A 27,661-nucleotide genomic window follows, 5' to 3' on the forward strand; every position below is an offset into this window, starting at 1 on the left:
GGAGCTGGGACTGAACAACGGGAGCTCACCCCGTCGTGGGGATTTGAACCGCTGACCTTCCGATCGGCAAGCCCTAGGCTCAGTGGTTTTTTTAAAAAAAATTTTTTATTGATTTTCCACATTTATCACAAAATGACATAACAAAGCAACACCAAACACACAACAAAGAAAAACACATTACAATACAATAAAATTAAACACAAAAAGAAATTATTTCTTCTAATACCTAATTCTCATTGATAGCTGACGTCCTCGAATCCCCTCTAACTGAATTTCATTATATCACATTTATAACAGTTCTCCAAGTTCATATTTCTAATAATATTAACTCCTTTCATGTACTAATCTCTTCTCCTTTATTAATCTTTTAATCCTTAATGTTTACTACCACATATCCTTATTCTACCCCTAGGCCTATTTGTTACTTCCAAGTAGGCTCAGTGGTTTAGACCACAGCGCCACCCGCCACTAAACATGGTGAGACGTAAATAAAAGACAGAGAAAGAAAAAGAGAAACAGAACCTGTGTAGAAGGGAAAATAAGGGGGGGGGGGCAAAGCTGTATACTTTACAGGGTGGTTATTGTAGTCCACCGGATCTTAGAATATACCTGACCCTGTCATGTTTGTTTAAAAAAAAAAGCTGTCTAAGGCATCTAACTGTTGGAGATGCAACAGGGATAATGCCTCTCTAAAACACATGGTTTTTTTTTCATTGTCCTAGACTGAAATATTTTCAATGATATTGAAATATCATTGTCCTATATTGAAACTATTACCTTCTGCCAAAAATATTTCAATATAGGACAATGAAAAGCAAAAAAACCACAAAAACCCATGTGCCCATGTGTTTTAGAGAAGCATAGCTTTTCGAAAGCATGTCAAAGTGCAAGTAGATAAATAGGTACCGCTCCGGCGGGAAGGTACACGGTGTTTCCATACGCTGCTCTGGTTCGCCAGAAGCGGCTTAGTCATGCTGGCCACATGACCTGGAAGCTGTACGCCGGCTCCCTCGGCCACTTAGTTAACTCAGTGGCTGTTCGGCTCCCTGCATTGTTATTGTTACATCCCTTTACCAACCTTCCTGACTGACCTCTCTTTTACCTATCTCGTAAAGTTTACATAAATTACCCATTTGCCTCCCCCCCACCCCTTTGTCTCCCTATACTCGCCTTTTGGATAATTCCCCCGATTTTTTGGTATTTTGGAGACATGGGGCTTGGTTAAGCCCTGGGTACTCCGTGTGGGAACCGGTTGGGATTTTGATGGTATCTTTTTGTGTAACCAAACAGACTATCTGGGATAGCAGTACAGAGGGGAACAAGGAGATTGTGAGCCCTTAAAGGGAGAGAATTAGTACTGAAAGGGTCAACAAATAATAAGGTACAAAAATGCAGGGGAAAAATGGGAAAAGGGGAGGGGGAACACCAGGGGAAAGGAAAATTTCTAGACAGGAAGAAATCAAAGACTTGGATTTTCTGTGGCTAAAAATTAAGGAGGAACTCAAGCAGAACGAAAATAATATAGAAAATAAATTAGAGGAAATGCAAGATAGAATAGACAAAAGAATAGAGGGAGCTATAGGAGAGCTCGGAAAGAAAGTTCAAGAGTTGTCAGTTAAAGCAAAGACATTTGAGGAATCTAACAAAAAAATACAAAAAGACATGAGAGAACAGAAAAGGGAGACAGAGAAAATGAAGGAGGAGTTGCGAGAGCTGAACAAATCACAGGAGCAGATATGGGACAACATAGCGATGGCTGAAATGCGACAAAGACAAATGCACTTAAAATTTAGAGGCATAGAGGAAGAAACGAAAGAGAACATTAAAGAAAAAATAATTACTGAATTAGCAAATTGGTTAGAGACTAAAGAAGAAGAGGTCGCGTATACAATAGAAAACGCCTTTAGGATTAAAACGAGAACTTACCAGAACAGAACTAGGAAACCCATAGGGGACTGCCTAGTAATGTTTAACTCAATAGGAATGAGAAACTTGATACTTAAAACAAGTTACCATAAAAAACTCATAATAGGCGGTAGACCAATAATTGTCCTGAAAGAGATCCCGGTCAGGTTATTGCGTAAGAGAGAAGGGTACAGACATATAATAGGTGTTCTGAGAAGGAACAACATTCAATATAGATGGGAATTCCCTGAGGGAATCGCCTTCTTTTTCAAGGATAAGAGATTTAAACTGACCAGCTCATTAGAGGTAGAGAAGTTCCTGAGAAGATACGAGAAGGAGCTCACTAAAAACGAGAGTGGAACATTAGGAAGAAAGGATGTGAGGGAGGGGAGGGAGGGGGAGGGGGGGAGGGGGGGAGGGTGAGGCCACAGAGAGGGGAGGAGGAAGGAGAAAGAGAGGAGGATGAGGGGGGAAGCGTAGCGGAAGGGGAAGAAACAGGGGAAGAATCAGAGGAAGAGGTAGAAGTAAAGAATTAATAATCAGACACAAACGCTACGTTTTATCTAAACAATGTCTCTAACTTTTTTAACATGGAATGTTAACGGTCTAAATGAGAAATCTAAAAGAAATAAAATAGTGAAAGTTTTGAAAAATAAAAAATGTGATGTGGTGTGCTGCCAAGAGACACATGTGGCCAAAAAACATAAACATATACTGACCAATAAAAAGCTGGGAAAGGAGTTTATTAACTCAGAGGTGAATAAAAAGAGAGGGGTGGTCATCTATGCCAAAGAAAAACTGGAACCCAAAGTAATATGCAAAGATGAGGAGGGGAGGATCCTAGGGATCCAAATTACCCACCAAGGGGAAAGATTTAATGTAGTATCGATATATGCCCCTAATACAAACAAAACCGAGTTCTTTAGTAAATTGGAACAAGTATTATTGGAATTAGAAAATTATAAACTAATTTTATTAGGGGATCTGAATGGAGTCCCGGAACCCAATATTGATAGAAGTGAAAAAAATAGGAAAGGGAAACAGGGGAAACTCCCAAAAACTTTCGATGATCTCCAAGAGAATTTAGATCTAATAGATATCTGGAGATACAAAAACCCTACAGAGAAACAGTTCACCCATTTCTCTGGAGTACACCAGAGCTGGGGTAGAATAGACCAGATCTGGGTCTCCAGGGAACTTTCGCTGAGAGCGGGGAGATGTACAATAGAACCCAGAACGTTATCGGACCACAATTCAATCTTTTTGGAAATAAAGGGTACCCCATCAGGCCCGTATAGATGGAGAATGAACGATTACTTATTGGATCAGGATGAGATTACCGATAAGGCAAAGAATGTCTTGAAAGATTATTTTGATCATAACTTACATAAAGAAACAAAAATTAATGTGGTATGGGATGCCAGTAAGGCAGTCCTAAGAGGTTTTCTGATTCAACAGAACAAATATAGGAAGAACTTGAGAGAAGCAAAGAAGGAAGAGGTAATTAAACAACTAAAAGAAGTAGAGGACAAACTAATAACAAACCCTGGGGATGAGAGGTATATTCAGAATTATAAATTATTACAAACCCAATACTCAACACTGCTGAATCAGGAAATAGAATGGGGAATAAGGACGATGAAACAAAGATACTTTGAATCAGCAAATAAAACTGGTAAGTTGTTAGCGTGGCAGTTGAGGAAAAAACAAAAGCAAAAGGTGATTAATAAAATTAAATTTGAAGACCAAATAATAGAAGATCCCAGCGAGATTAAGGGAAAGTTCCTTCAATATTACGAAAATCTGTATAAAAAGAAAGAGGCAGAAGATACAAATGAGATAGGAATGTATTTGGAAAGGAACGGGAAAGAAGATCTAATAGATGAGGAAAAGATAATGTTAAACGAACCAGTAACTATGGAGGAGGTTAGAGACGCAATTAAGAAAATGAAACCCGGAAAAGCCCCTGGTCCAGATGGCCTTTCTCAAAAATACTACAAATCTTTAGAGGAACATCTGGTCCCAGTACTCTGTAGTGTAATTAATAATATCCTCCAAGGAGGGGAAATGCCTGATTCGTGGAGAGAGGCACATATCACATTAATACCCAAAGCAGACTCCGATACACTTAACATATCAAACTATAGACCAATATCATTGCTTAATAATGACTACAAGATTTTCGCAGGAATAATGGCTAACAGACTTAAGAAACATTTGAGTAGAGTAATCCATAAAGACCAAGCCGGATTTCTGCCGGGCAGGCAAATAAAGGAGAATGTGAGACATGTAGTCAACATAATCGAATATCTGGATCTCAGGATTGATATCCCTGCCGCCCTAATCTTTATAGACGCCGAAAAGGCCTTCGACAATGTGTCCTGGGAATTCCTTACTAAATGTATGGAGAGGGTAGGAATAAGAGGGCCATTCCTAGAAGGCATTAGAGCAATCTATTCAAACCAAAGAGCGAAACTTATCATCAACGGTAATTTAACAAACTCATTTAAGATCACAAAAGGTACAAGGCAGGGGTGTCCCTTATCACCCCTGTTATTCATCATGGTCCTGGAGGTATTACTGAACAAGATTAGAGGAACTTCGGAAATAAGAGGGATTAAGATAGGTAAAAAAGAATATAAAGTTAAGGCTTATGCCGACGATCTTGTAATATCAATAGAAGAACCCCTAGAGAGGATAAACACAGTCATTTAAACTGAATAAAATAAAAACAAAAATGTTGGTAAAGAACTTAGACGAACAAACAAAAAATAAAATTGAATTAGATTCTGGGATAAAGACATCAAAAAAGGTTAAGTATCTGGGTATTTGGCTCTCAACGAAAAATATAAATTTGGTGGAGGATAATTACAATAGAACGTGGAGCGAATGCAAAAGAGATCTAGACTGCTGGAGCAGATTACACCTCTCATGGGAGGGGAGAATGGCTGCCATCAAGATGAACATCCTCCCCAAAATGATATTCCTGTTCCAAAACATCCCGGTAATCAGGGGTACAACTATGTTTAAGAACTGGCAGAGGACCCTTTCCAGATTTATTTGGCAGGGTAAAAGGGCCAGAATCAAGTACAAGTTACTCACTGATAAAAGAGATAGAGGTGGATTTGCACTCCCGAATTTACAACTTTACTATGAGGCCTCGTGTTTATGTTGGGTGAAGGAATGGATAGTGCTGGACAACACCGACTTACTAGACTTGGAGGGTTTTAATGTTAGGTTTGGATGGCATGCCTACCTATGGCAAGGCAAGGGAGGTGTGCACAAAAGTTTCTCCAATCACGTCATAAGAGGAGCGTTATTGGAAGTGTGGAACAGGTGCAAGAATCTGGTAGAAAAAAATACCCCTTTATGGCTGTCACCCATAGATATTCTAGCAATTAAAAAAGTGAATATGGAAGGTAGAAGATGGACCTATGCGGAACTCTTGAAAAGATCTGAGAAAGGATGGGAAATTAGACCCTACGAAGAATTAAAAGATAAACTAATGGGGTGGATACAATACCACCAAATTCACTCTTTATGGAATGAACACAAAAAAGCTGGTATGAGTAAAAATAAATCCCAATTCCAGTTAGAAATAATAGAAGGGAAGTCTAAGCTCCTAACTAAAATGTATAACCAACTACTAGACTGGGATACTATGGATGAGGAAGTCAAAGAAGTTATGATCAAGTGGGCCATAGATATAGGACATCCTTTAGAATATGAAAAATGGAAAAAACTATGGACCAAAGACATGAAATTTTCAGCATGTGTCGGCCTCCGAGAGAACATGGAGAAGATGATGTATCGCTGGCACATCACCCCAACAAAATTAGCTAAAATGTATAAAACCGGAGATAAGACCTGTTGGAAGTGTAAAAAGAAAGAGGGAGACTTCTTCCATATGTGGTGGTCCTGTGGTGTAGTAAAGAAGTTCTGGGGCTCCGTCTATGATGAACTAAAAAAGATGCTAAAGTATACCTTTCCAAAAAAGCCCGAAGCATTCCTTTTAGGAATGGCGGGTAGTGAGATTAGCAAGGACGACCAAACCCTATTCCAGTATGCAACAGCAGCCGCTAGGGTACTGTTAGCGCAGAAATGGAAAACCCCCAGTATTCCAACAATCACGGATTGGCGAACTAAACTAATTGAATACATTGACTTAGCAATAATGACGCAGAAAATTAGGCATCAGGAAAACACTAAATTTATTAAGGACTGGAACAAATTTTTTTCATACATGGAGACGACATTAGGAAGCACCAAAGTCACAGTAGGTATAATTTAAAAATTGCGAGGTAAAACACGATAGTTAGTAAAGGACACTGCTGTAAATACTGCTGAGATAGAGGTCTCGTCGTGGTGGTGGGAAGTCAAAGAACGGAAACATTGTATACCGATTCTTGAATTACTTTATTACCTTTGTTTTTTTTGTGCTTTGTTTTATTATTAATAATGTATACGTCTTTTTTAGATGTTGGATTATAATAAAAACTTTTTTAAATGAAAAAAAAAAAAGTCATGCTGGCCACATGACCCAAAGCTGTGTGCTGGCTCCCTCGGCCAATAAAGCGAGATGAGCACCGCAACCCCAGAGTCGTCCGCGACTGGACCTAATGGTCAGGGGTCCCTTTACCTTTACCTTTAACTGAAACTATCAACAGAACTGTACGGAACAACTTTATATTTACAGAGCAAAATACCCTTTTGAATTATATTCCCAGCACATGGAACCTCACAAAAGGACAATTATGAGTAGACTCTCCATGCCCTTTCCACAGCAAAAAGACGGATACTGATGAATTGGAAAAAATAAAAATTCATCTCCCTTCTACGATTGGATTGAAGACTTATACAAACTAGCAACGTGCAAACAACTTGCATATAAACACAGGCTTGCCAGGGACAAATTCAATGATATTTGGAACCCATTCTTACAAATACTGTAATAGGTTAAGCCTGAACATTTTTAAAAAGAAAAAGAAACATTGACTCAGGAGATAGATCTACATTGTTTGTTTGTTTGTTTGTTTGTTTGTTTGTTTGTTTGTTTGTTTGTTTAACCCCAGATGGCTGAGTCTAAAAATCACTAGGATTAAGGAGGCATCAAAGGAAGGCTCCACCTTACCTTAATTCTCTGCTTTGAATCGGAAGCTGATCTACGGTCTGTTGTCAGCAGATTTCTTGATGAGATCTAGGAAGAGGAGAAAATGACGTGTGACTTATGACTGATCTTCAGCCTTGACAATTGAAGGAGTGTTGCCATAGGCCTCTGCTCTCCTGAGGCTGAACGCCATTTGTCTTAGCCAATAAGCAGCACAGCATTGCGGGAAGCCAGCAAATCCCCACTGCCTTGCATTCCTACTGGCCTTGAAGTCTGTAAGTTTTATGAGAACTGGGAAGGAGGGAAGGAAGTCTACTCATTACCAACCTAAAATTGCAGCAAGGAGGTTCTCTCTTTCTTTTTTTGCTGAATTTCAAACCACATTGGCGCCTTGTTGTCTTGCGTTTGCAAAGTAAAGGAAGGGCTGGACCCTGATTAATAAGAATACACACAGAGACTTGAACCAGCAAGACTCTGCGAAGGGTGCATATAATCGTGTGTCTCTCTGTGCCGGTCCGTCAGATCTCCGCAGCCCCCGGCCCAGGCCATTTTATTCACAACTTTTTACAGAGTGTTCAAAAGAACCAATCAGATTTCTTCTGAGCATTTCCACAAATCCACGTGGGGACAAATTAAACTATAAACACTAGTTAGGCATGCATACTCTGGAGTAAATGAATGAAAAACTACAAAGGAGCGAATACAGCAACTCCGGAGGTCATAAACAATCAGTACACATGATAAGAAAGATGGCCAGGAGGACAGTGACCATTATCCCCTTAATGTGAGATCTGCTTCCTGGCCCCAAGATTAACATCTTAAGATAAATATATAAGAAAACTACATCAAAGAAACTTGCCCACTATCTTTATGGCCCAGGATGCCTGCCTGGCGAAGCAGCTGCTGTGTACGTGGCATGAGGAAGAGAGGAATGGAACAGGGATGCAGGGGTGTAGATTGATCAAGAATCATATCAAAATAGTTTAAACCCAGTCAGCACAATGCTTTCATTGCTGACACAGATGGCTTACTCTATATCTGTTATAATTCCTCATAGCAATCCCACCTGATCACTACATCTCTGGATATTTGCACTCCTACATTGTTGTACACATCAGCACAGTTTGATGTGTATACAAGGGCATATTCACAGTAATGGTGCATTTCACAGCTTCTCCCCCCACCAGCTGTTCACATCAGCATGGCTTCATTAGTGTCAGATTCATTTCTGTCTGCCTACGCACCAGGGAGCATTAATGGGGATTAAAGTGGGTTATAATTGCTCCAAATAAATGTCTTCTGGGCCAGGCCAGAATAAAAAGCTCGTCAAGGAACAGCTGAGACTCTTATCTTTGGACAGTAAATTACATTTTAGTCTTGCGAAAGGCCAGGGGTTTGTTACGGAAAAATCTGGGTGCAGTGTTACTCTGCCACCCAGCTCATCGGACTAAGTCCGTGGGTCCCTGCGGAAGAAAATGAGCTCAGCCGGACGCAGGAGCAAACTGCAGAAGATCCAAGTTTATTGCGCAACAGGTTCAAGGCGAGATTGAACCCAGAGAAAGGGGTGACATGAACTTTTGAAATTTCCCTCCATATCCCAGAATACAGTGCATGAAACGTCACGAATACATTATGGGAAGGTTGGGTTTCACAAGTTACATCATGAATATACTTTACACGTCATGAATACATTATGAAAAGGTGGGATTACATTAATTAGCATTTTCGGATGAGGGAGGGGGGATATGCGGAGCGGGAAATATACATAGATACACATTTATTGAGTACCGGTGGTGGCAAGACAATGGGTCAGAGATATGCATCGTCTGCCACCTAATATTGCCTAGAGGGAAGGTTTGGCAAATTAAGAAGTTCCTGCGTACGTGACCTGCCGCTTCGGGGATTATGGAAGTAGGGATAGCATTATGGAGTCCACGGGGAACTGAGTTGAATGACACTGAGAGCGAAGAAATTGGAGTTACGGTTGATTTTATATCAATTTTTAAAGATTTCAATGATTTCAAACCCATTCTGTACTATAGGGCAAAAGCAGAAACAGAATGGATACATTGTAACAGGAGGTCTGTGATTGGCTAAAGCGGGGCCATAGGAATAAGCGGGGCCTCGGATGTTCCTAGAAGGAAGGGGGAAAGGAGCCCCCCCCTTCCGTTCCGTATCAGTCCCCCATTCGGAGATAGATTTGCATTAAAGTTCTGTAAGAACTTGCAAATCTTTTCTCCGCACCCTAAATCTCGGTGAATGGGATGTGTGGCTTTATGCAAACCTGAAAGGGACTTGCAAGCCATGCCTCTTACGGTCATTTGCAAGTATAGCAGTGCAGGTAGCTGCATATAGGGTATTATATAAAGAACACCTCTTGTATTTTGTTGCTAAATCAGTTGTGGCATTCTCAATAGTGTTTTATGCTTTACACCTAGCAGGAAGGTCTAATTGACTGAAAAATGCAGTTGGCTTCCCCCCCGCCATTTGTGTGTTCTCAGGTGTCAAGGTAGCTCTTCTGTGGTCTCACACTGACATAGTGCTACAGCAACACATCCTGTCTGTTGAATCCCCTCAGGGCTTTCATTTAACCATGTCGCCTGGCATTCACCATAGCTGGCACAGGTTTGGGCATCTCGTGAGGGAGAGGTCTTCGCCTTGGCCTTTGGCTATGGGATTCTATTATAGGCTGTGGTTTTGCACGCATGGGGGTTGCTCACTTGCACTTAAAGGACCAAAAGGCTAATTGCAGCCTGGATACACTTGCCCAATTCAAACTGAGTCCAATTTGAATTTATCTTGCCCCATGGTTCTCAACTCTTCAAACCAATCTGTTAAAAGAAAACCATTCTTAACAAGGGCAGTTGTCCAAATAAGTCAATTTAAGTCTATAAGAAATCATTCCTGCTAAACCAAAGCATATCCACCTTCATGTTTCTTAGAAGCTTCCTTGGTAAAGCAAGTTTTAGCACATTTTTTAAAATGGGTAGGGAAGGTTGGCATAGTGCCAGGTGGGACAACGAATTGTGGTTATCTAAACATTGGACTACACAATAGTGTGAGCTATTAGAAAGTATAAAATGCATGAGAATTCTCCATTGGTGTGTAAGCAATAAGACATAAAACATAAAAACAATTACACACAATAAATTGCCCCCCTTTGTGGAAATCACACTGTCAGACACATTTCAACATTCTTACATAATAACACATAATACAAAACAAAATAATTAAATATCTGTTGCATATCTTGACACAATTGTGATCTTTTACGTATGTATCTTTTGAATCCTGGAGCACAGAGGCTTGAGTTTCAAAAGTGAGAAAATGTCCTTGCAATTCAACTCCTCCCCCCTTTGTCAGCCCCACTCCCCCCTCAGTCTATATCCTTTGAAAGAGATAGCTGTGGGCACTTTGAAAACTCTGGTGTTGCTGGTCTTGTGATGGCGAAGAACTGAGGGGTTGTTGCTCCTTTTCATCATTGCACATCTGTAGAAGTGATATCCTGTAAGGAGGCAGGGTTTTTGGGGAGACTTAAAGACACAGACAAGGAAGGGGCAAAAGGCAAAAAGGATGTCCTCCAGTTTCCATGGGAAGCTGCAAATAATAACAATCTTAGTGGATTAAACATTTTATTCATTATCATTATTGGACTATTTTGATTGTTGTTAGCCGCCCTGAGCCCAGCTTCGGCTGGGGAGGGCAGGATATAAATAAAATTATTTATTATTATTTATTATCACATTTCCACATAATTACTGTTATTATCTGCTAAGTTTGTTTGCTTTCCTTCACTTAGTTTTTGTTGTTGTTCTTTTCATATTATAAAATAAGAATTACTCCACATGTATAGAAAGAGAACTGTAAAAAATACAAAGGTTAAAAAATACAAAAGAAAGCAAAAAATTAGATTACCAGTCAGATGAAAACAAACTTGACACAAGGACATCAGATTTAGAAAAGAATTATTATTAAATATATTATCAAAACCACGCAGATTACTACTAGACTGAAAAAAATGGGAAAACAATGGGGGAAAACTTAAAATTCACCATGTGCTATCTGATAAAAGAACTTCATGAAACTGACTTTCAGCATGTGATGAACATGTCCCTAAAGTAGAACACACACACACAAAATGAGCTATGAGGAACCAAAAATAAATAAATGCTAAGACACACCATTAATAAGTAACCTGAAGTAATCTGTTTTGGCATTCTAACATCCCAAATGAAAATAAAAGTGTTTCTTGATGTGACATCAGCTGTAATGTTAATAGCGGAATACTGGGAAATGAGTTAATACCAATAAAATGAATGGCAATTTAAAGTTGTGCAGGTACCTTGCACTAGCCAAAATGACAGAATTAGTAAGAAATGCTCAGGCCAAAGGTAAACAAATACCATTCCACAAACAATGTTTGGTTGTGCTTCGATTAATTTCATATATATAATGGAAGAACTAATAAAACGAACTTAATAAACGAAAACAGATTATTTGTAACCTAAAAAAAAATGTCAAAGCCACAAAGAGATATAAGGAAATCAACTAATATAGCAGGGATTCAGACTTGTTTTGCTGAACAGAAAGAAAGTGACTGTTTGGCTTTAAGGGAAGAAAGACAAAAGAAAAACAAATGCAATTACTTTTTATAGAGTATTTAAATCACTGTTTGCATCCCCTCATTATCATTTGTGCTGTGGGAGAAAAGAAAGGACACTCTGTTAAAAAGGAAAATTATTTCATGTGAGAGGTCTGTCAGGAAATGCTGTTCCTAAAATGTATAGGCATATACACACCTGTTGAAAGGGAAAAAAATTTTCATGTGAGAGGTTTGTCAGGAAATGCTGTTCCTAAAATGCATAGGCATATACACACACACACACAAAAAAAAAAAAACTTATAAAATTTAAATCCCATGGGGGGGGGGGGAACTACTCAAGAGAGGAACTCACAGTGGGAGTGCTTTGATATTTACCTGTGAAAAGAATTTGGCATGTCCAGTACTTAACTTTATTGTCTTAAGTAGCCCTGGAGCAAAACACATTAAGGGTGATTTCCCTCAATGGTTCAAGGTTTTACATAAGGAAATTTGTATAGGTTTCAGGCTCTCCAAACCTTCTCTCTCCCCCCCTCCTTTCTCTCTCTCTCTCTCTCTTTTGTAAGCTGATCTAGCCTCTGTGCATGTGCAGAGTTCATGCCTCAGCAAACCTTTTATATAATTGAAAATGTTGCATCTTTTGGCTCAATTAGAATAAGGAAGGGAAAGGTAAGGAGTAGATTTTAAAAATAGGGTTAGATTTTAAAACAAAAAAGAGAAACTCAGCAATTCAAGTATTCACCATTCAGCCCAAGCAAAGGAGTGCTTCCTTTATGTACAGGAAAGGGCTATCATTATTGGTCATTTTATCTGGTCATTCGCGGAACAATCAACCGCTCTCTTATTTATGAGTAAAAATGGCCAGGTAAGGAGTAGATTTTTAAAATAGGGTTAGATTTTAAAACAAAAAAGAGAAACTCAGCAATTCAAGTATTCACCATTCAGCCCAAGCAAAGGAGTCTGCTTCCTTTATGTACAGGAAAGGGCTAATATCCCTCTGGCCATTCGCGGAACAATCAACCGCTCTCTTATTTATGAGTAAAAATGGCCAGAGAGTTAGAATTCATAGGATTTTTATTTAGTTTTTTTAACATTCTCAGTCATGGTCAAGGCTAATTCTACTTAACTATATGAATTTTTATGTGCTTAAACTTTTAATAGACTTTTAAGTTTGATTTTTTTTTTTTAATAGTAGACAAAATGATAAATACTGTAATCACTCAAATGCCTGATATCACCAGTTCTGTTTCAAACATCACGAGCAAATCTGGGCTGAATTTCAACACATCAGCTACAAATTGGGAAAGTTGAAAGGGACCTGGGGTCATCTAGTCCAACCCTAAAATACAGGGTTCATAGCAAGATTTGTACTACCAGAGAGACACACACATACTTATGTACACAGACACAACTGGGGAAGAGACCACAAGCCATGCGCCTATCATGTACTAAGGAAGAGGAAAATAAAAGTACCCAACCCTTTTAGCAGATCTTGAAGCTAGTTTGAGTGAGTGTTTACTTCCTTAGACTAAAGAGTGAAAGTTCCTAGATAAATTATCTTTAAAGACTGAAGTGAACATTTTTCCTAAGATAGGGAGAGGATCTCTTATAAAGCATAGTTAAAACAGCCATAGATTTGATTTAAAGGGAATACAAAAGTGACAATTTTTCCTGAACTTGCAGAGGAATAGTAAGCCTAATCTATGCCCCCCCCCACCTTTGCAGTTTCCTTTAAAGGAAGCTTACTCGGGAGTAAATTTACCTGGCACAGAATAAGAAGGAGAAGGAAAAAAAAAAAAACCTGAAAGAGACAGAATGAAACAAGGGGGGGGCATTTTCTAAGAAAAGAGGCCAGGACGTCTTATAGAGACTGATATCAGGAGCCTTACAATAACTCTTCTGTCCAACCAGATCAAAGTTAAAACTGGACTCAAATATTTTTTCTTAGAATGAACACCATACTTTTATGGGCATACGCTTAATGAAATACATACACTGCATTTTAGCTTGAGCGAGCAGTTGTGCTCAACTAGGCTTTTGCAGCAGAAACATTAGGTTATCATCACCTTCCAAAATAAGACTGTAGACTCACAATCTCAAAAGTTGGGGCAAAGCAAGAGGTGGGGTAAACATTTGCACACTTCATTCTCATCTTGTCTTATTTAGGACTGCTAAGATCCAGCATGGCTTCCTTAGATTTAAATTTTGAAGCAAGCTTGCAGTTTAAACTATGCACACTTAAGAAAAGCAGTCTGCCAGAGACAGAAGGAACAGACAACACACATAACAGACAACATGTAAACATACATATTCTCATATATGTATTAACAGACAACACACATAACAGACAACATGTAACATATAAACAGATATATTCTCATCCTTTAGTTGGTTATTGCAAGGAGTTGGGCCACTACCTCTGGCTTCATTAAGTGAAATTAGTAGGAAGGTCCCACATGGTTTTATGAGCCTCCTTGCCTCTTCAAACACACCACCAGGTAATCAGACTGGTAGGGCTCACAACGCTTGGTTGACTGGGTACCCCTTTATAGATGCATGCATTGCTGTTGTTGCTTTTTTGCTTTTTCCTTTTTTTGGGGGGGGGTGTCTGGGATAGAGAAGGGGAAAGAGAGGGGTTGATTAGGATTGGTATGTCTAGGGGTTTGGTATGCTTAGTACAGGGACGTATAGTAAAGAGGAGAAGGGGCTTCTAGTTGCCTGGCAACTTCCTTAGTGGGTTTTAGAGAGCTCTAGCTATCCGGTTCCTTGCGTTCCCTTTCCTATTTCCTTATTTCCTATTTCCTTATTTCCTATAACCTGGGGTCTCTTTCCACTCTGCCGGTCCTGCCCAATTCCTCATGGGCTATCCCTCCTGGCAACCTCCTACCTATCGTCACATCTCAGGAAAAGGGGCCCTACTGGACGCCCGCGCCATGCGGTGCCAGATCGGGTGATCCCTGGATAGAATTTCGAACTGAAAATCCCCCTTGCTTTTGGAAGCGGGCTCACGCACGATACACGTGTTACCGACCAGTGCGGCTGGGATTGGGATAGAAAGCAAGACCACTTCCTGCCCCCTAGCAAGGACGCTCGGGAAGTTCGGAAAGAGAACTCCAACCCCTTGCTTTCAACTGAGATGCCCGTTGCGGAGAGTCGGCTGTCTTTCCAAGCCGGGTCTCACCGTCTTACTTTCGGGCTCCCAATTGGTGCGGCTGGCTGGAGATTTTAAGGAAAAGAGATAGAGCTCAGAACCCCCCTTTCGGGTTGAGCAGCGGTCCACGGTCTCTCTCACTAACCGGACCAAGAGAAAGGCAAGAAGGAGCGATAGAGAGGAGGGCAGAGAATTCAGTTGCCAGGAGATTCCACCCCCTTCCCACCAGTGCACTGGATTTTCCTTTTTCCTTATACTCACGCGTCTTCTATGATGATCCCGGGATCGATGAATAAGCCGGCTGGATCCCTCTTTTGCTCCCCGGCTGAACTCCTAGGGCTTTCGATTACCGCCCAGAAGATGGCTGGGGGTCCAAAAGGATCTTCCCAGGCAAAATGGCCCGGAGCCGGCTGAAGATTTCGGGGCCCCCAGTCAGCAGCTCGGGAGAACCGCAAGCCCCACGTTGCGGCGCCAACTGTTACGGAAAAATCTGGGTGCAGTGTTACTCTGCCACCCAGCTCATCGGACTAAGTCCGTGGGTCCCTGCGGAAGAAAATGAGCTCAGCCGGACGCAGGAGCAAACTGCAGAAGATCCAAGTTTATTGCGCAACAGGTTCAAGGCGAGATTGAACCCAGAGAAAGGGGTGACATGAACTTTTGAAATTTCCCTCCATATCCCAGAATACAGTGCATGAAACGTCACGAATACATTATGGGAAGGTTGGGTTTCACAAGTTACATCATGAATATACTTTACACGTCATGAATACATTATGAAAAGGTGGGATTACATTAATTAGCATTTTCGGATGAGGGAGGGGGGATATGCGGAGCGGGAAATATACATAGATACACATTTATTGAGTACCGGTGGTGGCAAGACAATGGGTCAGAGATATGCATCGTCTGCCACCTAATATTGCCTAGAGGGAAGGTTTGGCAAATTAAGAAGTTCCTGCGTACGTGACCTGCCGCTTCGGGGATTATGGAAGTAGGGATAGCATTATGGAGTCCACGGGGAACTGAGTTGAATGACACTGAGAGCGAAGAAATTGGAGTTACGGTTGATTTTATATCAATTTTTAAAGATTTCAATGATTTCAAACCCATTCTGTACTATAGGGCAAAAGCAGAAACAGAATGGATACATTGTAACAGGAGGTCTGTGATTGGCTAAAGCGGGGCCATAGGAATAAGCGGGGCCTCGGATGTTCCTAGAAGGAAGGGGGAAAGGAGCCCCCCCCTTCCGTTCCGTATCAGGTTCTTTCTGCATTCACACACCCTGCAGCCAGATGAGCAAGAGCCATGTTCACATTTCGATGACATGTTCCAGTTAGGCAAAAGCGCTTGAGGAGGGTGTCCAGCAGGGCTGGTGAGGGGTGTGACCTAGTAAATCTTAAGGGCCGGGTAGAGAGGCCGGGGGGCCACTTTCAGCCTGAGGTTCCCCATCAGCAGAGGCTTGATAGCAAGCTTTGTTGGGGGCAAAGAAATCTTGACCACCAGCCAGCTAGCCAGTAGCCACAAACATGGCTGCCATTTGGCTGACGAGCAAAAGAGTCGTATTGGTGTGCTGAAACCCAGCCTTTATTTTTGTGGGACTACAGACGGATGTGTGTTCAGACCCCTGGGCTCTCACTTGTGGGGTGCCTCAGGGTTCTGTCCTCTCCCCCGTGCTTTTCGGCATCTACATGCAGCCGCTGGGAGAGATTATCAGGGGGTTTGGGCTGGGTGTTCATCAGTATGCGGATAATACCCAGCTCTACCTCTCTTTCAGATCAGAACCAGTGAAGGCGGTGAAGGTCCTGTGTGAGTGCCTGGAGGTGGTTGGAGGATGGATGGTGGCTAACAGATTGAGGTTGCATCCTGACAAGACAGAAGTACTGTTTTGGGGGGAGGCAGGCAGGTATGGAGGATTCCCTGGTCCGGAATGGGGTACTGTGCCCCTGAAGTACCAGGAGCACAGCCTGGGAGTCATTTTGGACTCACAGCTGTCCATGGAGGCACAGGTCAATTCTGTGTCCAGGGCAGCTGTCTACCAGCTCCACCTGGTACGCAGGCTGAGACCCTACCTGCCCGCGGACTGTCTCGCCAGAGTGGTGCATGCTCTGGTTATCTCCCGCCTGGACTACTGCAATGCGCTCTATGTGGGGCTGCCTTTGAAGGTGACCCGGAAACTACAACTAATCCAGAATGCGGCAGCTAGACTGGTGACTGGGAGCGGCCACCGAGACCATATAACACCAGTCTTGAAAGACCTACATTGGCTCCCAGTACATTTCCGAGCACAATTCAAAGTGTTGGTGCTGACCTTTAAAGCCCTAAACAGCCACGGCCCAGTATACCTGAAGGAGCATCTCCACCCCCATCGTTCTGCCCAGACACTGAGGTCCAGCGCCAAGGGCCTTCTGCCAGTTCCCTCACTGCAAGAAGCCAAGTTACAGGGAACCAGGCAGAGTGCCTTCTCGGTAGTGGCACCCACCCTGTGGAACACCCTCCCACCAGATGTCAAAGAGAAAAATAACTACCAGACTTTTAGAAAAGACATCTGAAGGCAGCCCTGTTTATGGAAACTTTTAATGTTTGATGTATTACAGTATTTTAATATTTTTTTGTAAGCCGCCCAGAGTGGCTGGGGAAGCCCAGCCAGATGGGCAGGGTATAAATAAATTATTATTATTATTATTATTATTATTATTATTATTATTATTATTATTATTACTACTACGGACTACAAGATATTTAGTTGCTAGGGCTGATAGGAGTTGGAATATAAGACCACAGGTTCCCAACCCCTGGCTTACTGCATGTCAGGATTTTACAATGCTCCCCTGTGTGGCTGATGCCTTTCCTGCAGTCTGCCAAGTCTTCTGGAAAGGAGAGACTCACGTACCCCCCCCCCCCACTTCCCCCTCTTCTGGAGTTGAATCTAACCCCGGTCGCTGCTCTGCAACAGCCTCTGCTGGCTCTTGTGAATTTACAGCTTGGTCTCCGGACAGACAGGGCTTTCCTCCCTCTCATTGTGAGGGGAGCTCAAACGGAACCTCCCCCCATCCAGCCCTCTTCCTTCTTCAGAGCTTTCTCTGGCGCTCATGGCAGGGAGGTCCCTGACACTTTATATATATAGGCTCTTTATCTAACAATCACTGGATTATTGTTATTTTTTGCCTCTTCTTCTCTTCCTCCTCCTTCCCCTTCCTCTCCCTCCTCCTCCTCCTTTCCCTTCTCTTCCTTTTTCTTTTCCTCTTTCCCCCTCCTTTCTCTTCCTTCTCCTCCTCTTCTTATTCTCCCCCCTCTTCTTTTTCTCTCCCTCCTCCTTTTTCTCCTCCTCCTCCTCCAATGTATTATTCACTCGCCACATAAATAATCTGCAACTGACTTACAAAACTTTGAAAACTTCAGAAGCATAAATCACAACATAAAATCAGAAAAAGCACAATGCATTGCAACAAAATCCACATGATAACCTTTAAAAAAACTGCAAGAACTTCAGCAGCAGAGCAGAAACAAAAGACAGTAAGATTATCCGACTCTGTCAAATACATAGGATAAGAAATATGGTTTTGCCTGGCTCAAGGTAGGGATGGGAGAGGGCAAAGTGGATTCAGTTCTCATGTGAGCTCCCTGATTTGCACTTTCTGAAGCAATTCACGAACCAAAACACAGCCATCTTTTGGAAATTTGCACTTTTCTGAATTTTGCAGTGTCGCTCTTCAGCTGAGTGTTGTGTGCAAAATTGCATAGACTTGAGCAAAGTATGCCTAGAAATGGATTACTTTGGGGAAAATGCATTACAGAAAACAACGCTGTGCAAAAAGTGTGTCTATTAGGCAAAACTGCATAGATAAATGTGCGTATTAGAAGCAATTCACACTAAAATGCTGGTGGATTTTGAGGAGGACTTTTTTTTCTTCTTTTTTCAAGAATTGCAAACTGATGTGAAGAACTGAAGAGTGGACCAGACCGGACCGAGAGAGAATGGACAGGACAGATTTCCCCATCTCTAGAACCAGGTAGACCTCACTATAGAATCTATATCTGTCACACCGAAGTTTAGAAATGATTTAGAGTGGAGGGGAATGAAGGAAAGGGAGAGGTGTGATGTGTCTTAGGGATAACAAAAGGTTAGATTCTGTTTTCCCTTCCAATTAGGTTCTTACTCTTAAAATAACGAATTGATTTTATTTTATTTCTAGAAATCATTTTTTGTTTTATTTGTAGAATAAAATAATTTCATTTATAGAAATAACCAATGCCATCCCTATTAGTACCTCAAATGCCCCCCCCCAATAAGCCCTTTGAGGTACCTTTGAGTTTCTCTTCTGAGTGGGAAAGGAGGGTCAGACAGATGCGATGTGAAGGATGTGAAGATTAAGCTGTGTCCTTACTGCTTCTCTGGCGCTGAAAACAGTGATAATAAAACCCCTTTGGCCCCTTCCCTGAGCATGGTCTAAGTTTCGAATTCCCCAAAATGACGTTCCTGACTGATATCCTGCTCTTGCGAAACATCCACACAAGCCTCTGGCAGTCTACCAGTAGGGGATGTGCAGATCAAGAGATGGAGAGGGAGAGAGAGAGGGGAAGAAAGAGAATGAGAGGGAGAGGGAGAAGGAGGAGAGGGAGAAGGAGGAGAGGGAGAAGGAGAAGGAGAAAAGAGAAGGAGAAAGGAGAAAGAGGGAGAGGGAGAAGGAGAGGGAGAGGGAGGAGAAGGAAAAAAGAGAAGGAGGAGGAGAAAAGAGAAAGAGAAGGAGAAAGAGAAAGAGGAAGAGGAAGAGGAAGAGGAAGAGAAGGAGAAAGAGGAAGAGAAGGAGAAAGAGGAAGAGAAGGAGAAGGAGAAAAGAGAAGGAGAAAAGAGAAGGAGGAAGAGAAGGAGAAAGGAGAAAGAGGAGGAGAAGGAGAAAGAGAAGGAGGAGGAGGAGAAGAAGGAGAAAGAGGAAGAGAAGGAGAAGGAGAAAGAGAAGGAGAAAGGAGAAAGAAAAGGGGAAGGGGAAAGAGAAAGAGAAGGAGGAGAAAGAGAAAGAGAAGGAGAAAAGAGAAGGAGAAAGAGAAAGAGAAGGGGAAGGGGAAAGAGAAAGAGAAGGAGACGGGGAAAGAGAAGGAGAAGGAGGAAAAGGTGAAAGAGGAAGAGGAAGAGGAGGAGAAGGAGAAAGAGAAGTAGGAGAAAGAGGAGTTTAAGCAAAGAAGTGGGGTGAAAGTCAATCATCTTGAGGAATTAAGGCCATTGCAGAGCTAGGATGTGTGAGTCTACAACTCGCACAGACCTCATAGCAGTTCCTTCGCTCACAACTGTGCACAGCTACCAGCTGTATGGGGTGTTAGTGGGGGCTAGTTCCTCTGGCGGGGGACACATCATGCTCATGCCACGACCCTTCCAGGGGAAAAGCCACTGGTAGTGCTGGGTGGGGGACGGGTGCCCCCCAAAAGACGTTACTAAATACTGCCATTTCTATTTCTCTATTTTTCATTTAACGCCTTTCAAAAAAAGAAAGAGAAATATGGCGCCTTTTCGGTAAGGTCGCACTTTGCACGTGGTCATGGCCAGTGCTCCCCCCATCCCCAATAAAATGTTTAGGGGTACTCTCATTTTCCTACTCATATTGAAATACTGCCCCCTCAATGAGGCCAAACTTAGATTCGCAAAGTGTTTAAGGGTATGTGTAGCCCTGCGTACCCCCCCCCCCCCGAGAAAAAGCACTGATCATGACTGACCTTCTGCCCTCATTTGCGGAGGTGAAGCTGTTTCCTAGCAAAGGGCACTCTGCATACGGACGGCATCTTTTAATAGGGAAAAAATGGTGCCGGTACTCACCAGGAAGTTGTTATAGTACCGTATTTTTCGCTCCATATGACGCACTTTTTTCCTCCTAAAAAGTAAGGGGAAATGTCTGCGCGTCTTATGGAGCGAATGGTGGTCCCTGGAGCCGAATTACCCAGGGGCGAAAAGCAGATCATGCTTTTTTTTTCTTTTTTTTTTAGAAAGAGGGAAGGGGGTGTTGAAACAAAGCGGCTGAGCAGCTGATCGGCAAGCAATCAGGAGGGAGATAAAGGATGCTAGTGATAAAGGAGGCTGCCTGTGAGGCAGGAGGAAAAAGCACATGGATCCTCAGGATTTTTGCACTGAGTCACCCCAAATTCACCATCAGATCACATAGCATGTCCATGGCTACAGCCTGCACCAAAAAAAATCACACATCCGCTGTTTCGTGGGGCTGCAAAAACGTAGTTACAAAGCACGGATCCACCTGGATCCTCAGGATTTCTGCATTTGGTCACCCCAAATTCACCATCAGTTCACATAGCATGTCCATGGCTACAGCCTGCACCCAAAAAATCACACATCCACTGTTTTGTGGGGCCGCAATGACGCAAAAACATGGTTACAAAGCACGGATCCACATGGATTCTCAGGATTTTTGCATTGGGCTACCCCAAACTCACCATCAAATCACATGTCTGTGGCCACAGCATGAACCACAAAAATCATACATCCACTGTTTCGTTCAGAATATATTTTTTCCTTGTTTCGTCCTCTAAAAACTAGGTGTGTCTTATGCTCAGCGTCTTATGGAGCGAAAAATACGGTAAGTGCCACACTCTTGGGGGGAAAGGTACATGTACTGCGTACCCTTCAGTAACCCCAGAAAAGAATGTTCATTATGCACGCAGTATGCATGTTCAATATGCATGCAACCATCCGCTTATCACCACAAACTTGGAGGTGACTAGAAAAAGGGCAAAAGCAGTCTTTAAAGGGTGCAGAAAGGGCAAAAATGGCATGAAAACAGTGTCTAGCAATCCCATGAGCCTTTGCAAGTGCAGTCCCAGGAGCCATTGCACTGATGGTTGAGGCCTGTGGAGAGTTGGAGAGAATTTGAGCAAGGAGGTTTGGAGGGAGCCATGACCACCATTCATGCCAGTCCTCTAAGTGCTGCTGGTTTTTTAAAAGGTTATTCTAGGATTTTTAGAGATTTAGAGGGTGTTTGCAGGACTTTTCAATGGGTGTTCCCAATATATGTGATTTCACTGCCTCGGAACATGATCCCCACGTAAAATGGTCGTCGCCTCTAACTGTGGGGATAGGAGCCACCGCTTTTGATAGGAAAATGTATGTTTTTCTTCCATACAAGAAAAAGGGAGTTAAGAAGCCTCCGTGGTATGCATAGCAAAAGCAAGAGAGTAGGGGCTGGATTGGAGAATGTGGGCATCGATCCCGCTACCTCTCGCATGCAAAGCGAGCGCTCTACCATTTGAGCTAATTCCCCAGTTGCCTGGCTCAATTGGGCCAGAAATAAAGAAAAAGAGGCAGATCTCAGAAAGGGATCCATAAAGGGATCCAGGGAAGCTTTGCTGAATGCCTGGCAAAAGGAGGAGGTCGTGATGTTTGCTGGAGAATGCGGGCATCGATCCCGCTACCTCTCGCATGCAAAGCGAGCGCTCTACCATTTGAGCTAATTCCCCAGTTGCCTGGCTCAATTGGGCCAGAAATAAAGAAAAAGAGGCAGATCTCAGAAAGGGATCCATAAAGGGATCCAGGGAAGCTTTGCTGAATGCCTGGCAAAAGGAGGAGGTCGTGATGTTTGCTGGAGAATGTGGGCATCGATCCCACTACCTCTCGCATGCTAAGCGAGCGCTCTACCATTTGAGCTAATTCCCCAGTTGCCTGGCTTCACTGGTCCAGAAATACAGAAAAAGAGGAAGATCTCAGAAAGGGATCCAAAAAGGGACTGAGGGAGGATTTGTTGTTGTTCATGGGTGTGGCCAGGATTTATGATACGAGGGAGCCCCAAAAGTTTTTGAGCTTTTGGGGGGGGATCGCGCTCCAAAAAGTTGTTGCCCTTTTTTGGGAGATCACAGGTGAAAACACCCCCCAAAAAGAGGACATTACAGGGGGCAGGCTTCTGCTGGGGAGGGACAGAAGCTCAGTCAATTGAGTATTTTTGGTGCTTTTCTATACTTTTTGAGGTACCGTATTTTTCGCTCCATAAGACGCACCTGACCATAAGACGCACCTAGTTTTTAGAGGAGGAAAACAAGAAAAAAAATATTCTGAACTAAACAGTGGATGTATGATTTTTGTGACTCATGCTGTGGCCACAGACATGTGATCTGATGGTGAATCGACCGACCCCTCTCGCTCTCCAGGCTTCAGCAAAAGCTTGCATTCGCCCCATAGGACGCACACACATTTCCCCTTCATTTTTGGACAGGAAAAAGTGCGTCCCATAGGGCGAAAAATACGGTAAGTTCTTAACCCGAGGTACCACTGTACAGTGGTACCCCGCAAGACGAACGCCTCGCAAGACGGAAAACCCGCTAAACGAAAGGGTTTTCCGTTTTGGAGGCGCATTGCAAAATGAATTTCCCTATGGGCTTGCTTCGCAAGACGACAGCCCATAGGGAAATCTCAGGGACAGCGGGGAAGCGCAGCGCGTCTTCCCCACTGTCCTCGGACCTCCTCCGAAGCCGGGCGGCGGGCGGGGGGCGAAAGTCTTTGTCCCCCCTGCCTGCCTTCCCAGGGGCTTTTAAATCGCCCCGGACGGCGGAGAAGTCCTCCGCTGTCCCGGGGTTTTTTTAAATGCTGGGGGTGGGAAGAAAAGCCCTTGTCTCCCCCCCCCCCCAGCCTTCAGAAGAGGTCCGGGGACAGACTGTCCCCGGACCTGGTCTGAAGGCGGTTTCCCTAGGAACGCATTAATTGATTTTCAATGCATTCCTATGGGAAACCGTGCATCGCAAGACGAAAAACTCGCAAGAAGAAAAAACTTGCGGAACGAATTAATTTCGTCTTGCGAGGCACCACTGTATATGCATTACACAAGGGCCCCATGTGATTGGCTAATTCCGGGCTGCTCCTGTAGGCCAATCAAGTTGCAGATTCACTTCCTCCAGAGGCCTGATTGGCCGCTCCTGCAAGCCAATCAGGTCGCTGATTCACTTCCACCTGCAGCTGGATTGGGTGGCTCCTGCGGACCAATCAGACTGCTGAATTCTGGATCCTATTATTCTAGGATTCAGCTCAGGACATAGCAACACCTTTGTTTGAAACTCTGTCCTGCCAAGTGATACCCAAATTCTTCCTGATGTGGCAGACAGCTATTGAGGCACCACTCCTGAGGGTGATAAATTGCCCTTGACTCACTTCCATAAAGAAGTGCTCAACACGCACACTGGTAGACCTTCATCTTGGTATTGGAGCCCCTGTTGTGTGCATGTCAAAAAGAAGTGAGTGGAGGCTGGATTGGAGAATGCGGGCATCGATCCCGCTACCTCTCGCATGCTAAGCGAGCGCTCTACCATTTGAGCTAATTCCCCAGTTGCCTGGCTCCATTGGGCCAGACATACAGAAAAAGAGGCAGATCTCAGAAAGGGGTCCAGAAAGGGATTCATGGAGGCTTTGTTGAAAGTATGGCAAAAGGAAGAGCTTGTGAGCTTATCTGGAGAATGCGGGCATCGATCCCGCTACCTCTCGCATGCTAAGCGAGCGCTCTACCATTTGAGCTAATTCCCCAGTTGCCTGGCTCCATTGGGCCAGACATACAGAAAAAGAGGCAGATCTCAGAAAGGGGTCCAGAAAGGGATTCATGGAGGCTTTGTTGAAAGTATGGCAAAAGGAAGAGCTTGTGAGCTTATCTGGAGAATGCGGGCATCGATCCCGCTACCTCTCGCATGCTAAGCGAGCGCTCTACCATTTGAGCTAATTCCCCAGCTGCCTGGCAGACCTTTTCCTGTGCCTGCTTATGACCCAAGATGCCTGAGCGCGGATGTTTCTCTCACCTCTCCAGGGAGTGATGGGACTCCAAAAGTGCTTCTCTATTTGTAGAACCTTGCCACCGGGAGAAGAGAGGGCAAGACTCTGCAAACACTTCTTGGGGGGGGGAGGAGTGGGACCGTTTGCAGAGCTGGCTCATTGTCTGTAGGCCAGCTCTGGGTGCCATGCAATGTTGAAATAGTGATGGCAAGGGATCACACCCCAAAGTGCAAGCAAAGAGTTAAATTTTTAAAGCCGCAGGTAGGTGTGGTCTGAGAGGTCTGGAGTACTGTGTCCAGTTCTGGGCACCACAATTCAAGAAGGACACTGACAAACTGGACAGAGGAGGGCAACCAAAATGGTCAAAGGCCTGGAAACGATGCCTTATGAGGAACGGCTAAGGGAGCTGGGCATGTTTAGCCTGGAGAAGAGGAGGTTAAGGGGTGATATGATAGCCATGTTCAAATATATAAAAGGATGTCACATAGAGGAGGGAGAAAGGTTGTTTTTTGCTGCTCCAGAGAAGCGGACACGGAGCAATGGATCCAAACTACAAGAAAGAAGATTCCACCTAAACATTAGGAAGAACTTCCTGACAGTAAGAGCTGTTCGACAGTGGAATTTGCTGCCAAGGAGTGTGGTGGAGTCTCCTACTTTGGAGGTCTTTAAGCAGAGGCTTGACAACCATATGTCAGGAGTGCTCTGATGGTGTTTCCTGCTTGGCAGGGGGTTGGACTCGATGGCCCTTGTGGTCTCTTCTAACTCTATGATTCTATGATTCTAGGGTGCAGAGCTATCAGGTTTGCAGTCTGAGGGGGCTCATGGACTCAGTTTTTCCCCTGTATGGCCAGATGTGTCTTTGGTCCACTGAGGCTGTAGTGTATCAGCTGTCACCATCTTTAAGGTGATATACATGGCCACCAAGTCTCTCCTATTCTTCTGTTTGTGTTGTATACAGGAAAATCTACTAGCCTCATATTCTGCAGAGCAAAAGGAGGAGGAGAAATTTAGCTGGGTATCAGTGTCAATACCTCTTACATACTAAGAGACTATTCTTCTGTTGGAGACAAGACCTGAGCTGTCTGGCATTGATGGCTCATGCATGACAAATCTAAGATGTCACACAGAGCATGTTTCTCTATCCATCTACAGTGGTGCCCCGCAAGACGAATGCCTCGCAAGACGGAAAACTTGCTAGACGAAAGAGTTTTCCGTTTTGGAGGTGCTTCGCAAGACGATTTCCCCTATGGGCTTGCTTCGCAAGATGAAAATGTCTTGCGAGTTCCTGCGGGTTTTTTCCCCTTTCCCCCCCCTTTTTCTAAGCCGCTAAGCTGCTTATCAGCTGATCCGATAAGCCGCTAAAAGCCGCTAATAGCGCTAATCCGCTAATCTGTCAATGGGCTTGCTTTGCAAGACGAAAAAAACCGCTAGACGAAGAGAATCACAGAATGGATTCTTTTTGTCTTGTGAGGCACCACTGTATCTATCTATGGGAGACAAGAGTGCCTGGAGTGCTCTGGTTATTGGGGCCACAAAGAGTCGGACACAACTGAACAACTAAACAACAACAACAATCTATCTATCTATCTATCTATCTATCTATCTATCTATCTATCTATCTATCATCTATCTATCATCTATCTATCTATCTATCTATCTATCTATCTATCTATCTATCTGATTTTATCACTATTTTTCCAAACATTTTCACAATAACCTTCCAATCAAATAATTACACTGTTTTGTAATTTGACTTCCCACCCTCACCTCCACAGCATTTTTACTCAGACTTTTCCACTGCATTTTATCTTTATCTATTACAAAACGTTTCTCCATTACAGTCATTTTTCTTCTGCTGCTTTTATCTCGAATCCTGCCCGCAATTTCATTCGACTGTAATATTTCTTTTAAAAATAGTCCACAAAAGGCCTCCATTCTTCTATAAAAAGTTCCTTGTTTTGATCTCTTAATTTCGCTGTCAGTGTTGCTATTTCTGCATAGTCCATTAGTTTCAAAAGCCACTCTTCCTTTACTGGAACTTTCTCTTCCCATTTCTGTAAATATAATATTCTAGCTGCTCCATCCCTATTACACCAATAAGGAAACCTTCTGGTCTCTGGGGAATAGCCCATTTAAACATTTTCTTCATTACACAGAACGTGTTTCAGCCAGGTTCCGCTCTATGTATGGCAAAAGAAAAGAGAAGGGAGACTTGCCTGGAGAATGCGGGCATCGATCCCGCTACCTCTCGCATGCTAAGCAAGCGCTCTACCATTTGAGCTAATTCCCCAGCTGCCTAACATCACCAGTCTTAGACATACAAAAAAGAGAGGAGGGAGCAGACTTTAGAAATGGATCCAGAAAAAATGATCCAGGGAGGTTTCGTAGGCAAAAGGAAAAGAGTGGAAGATTGGTTAGAGAACGAACACGTAAGTCCTGCTGCCTCTTGCATGCAAAAAGAGCACTTCACCATTTGAGCTGATTGCCCAGCAGAACCATCCAAAAGTATCTCCAAGAAGGAGACAGAGCTTAGATGCCCTGCACCGTTGGAGCAGTGGCGGCCAAGGATGGCACCCCACAGTGCAGGATAAGGGTTGCTTTTTAAGCAGTTTGTGGGTGCAATGACAGTGGCCACTCGGGGTGCAGAACTAAATAATAGTTCTGGTCGCATTTAGTGGCCTCTGATGCAAAATGGGCTCAGCTGCTCCAGGCTTCAGGCAGCCATCCGCAAGCCTTCGGAGCGCAGCGGGAACTCCTGCTGCACTCCAAAGGCTTTCTGATAGCCGCCTGAAGCCCCCGGAGCGCAGCGGGAGTTCCCTGGGCTCCGGGGGCTTCAGGCGGCTTCAGCGAAAGCAACGTGAAGCCTCCGGAGCGCAGGGGGAGCTCTGCCTCTGCGCTTCGGAGGCTTCACGTTGCTTTCGCTGAAGCCAAGGAGCCTGCATTCGCTCCATAGGATGCCCACACATTTCCCCTTCATTTTTTGAGGGGGAAAAGTGCGTCCTATAGAGCGAAAAATATGGTACGTTAGCTGCAGTTGTGCTCTTCATTTCTGCCAGGGTCTGGCCTGATTTGTGTGGTTCACCTTATCTGCTTGTGACTCAGTAAAGCTTGCCACGTTTTTTTCCTTCCCGGATGCAGTCTGTTTTATTCTGCCAC

The 27,661-nt window shown here is 43.5% G+C and overlaps 2 protein-coding genes across 4 annotated transcripts in view; one reads left to right on the forward strand and one right to left on the reverse strand.

Moving 5' to 3' along the window:
- LOC310702004 (lymphocyte antigen 6 complex locus protein G6c-like) overlaps positions 1–27,661 on the reverse strand; it is a 110,298-nt gene that overhangs the window by 77,385 nt on the left and 5,252 nt on the right. The gene's annotated exons all lie outside the window — the stretch shown is intronic.
- LOC310701995 (uncharacterized protein) overlaps positions 1–27,661 on the forward strand; it is a 75,385-nt gene that overhangs the window by 13,095 nt on the left and 34,629 nt on the right. For all 3 annotated transcript variants that reach the window (XR_014523135.1, XR_014523136.1, XM_083493594.1), the window contains exons 2-3: positions 6,978–7,094; positions 18,684–18,773. Coding sequence is in view for 1 of the 3 variants with exons in the window: in XM_083493594.1 (XP_083349720.1) it covers positions 18,739–18,773 (35 nt within the window). In the remaining 2 variants the exon portion in view is untranslated. The remainder of the gene's footprint in view (positions 1–6,977; positions 7,095–18,683; positions 18,774–27,661) is intronic.

This window comes from Podarcis liolepis, assembly GCF_965112155.1.
Source record: "Podarcis liolepis genome assembly, chromosome: 2".
Taxonomy (NCBI): Eukaryota; Metazoa; Chordata; class Lepidosauria; order Squamata; family Lacertidae; genus Podarcis; species Podarcis liolepis.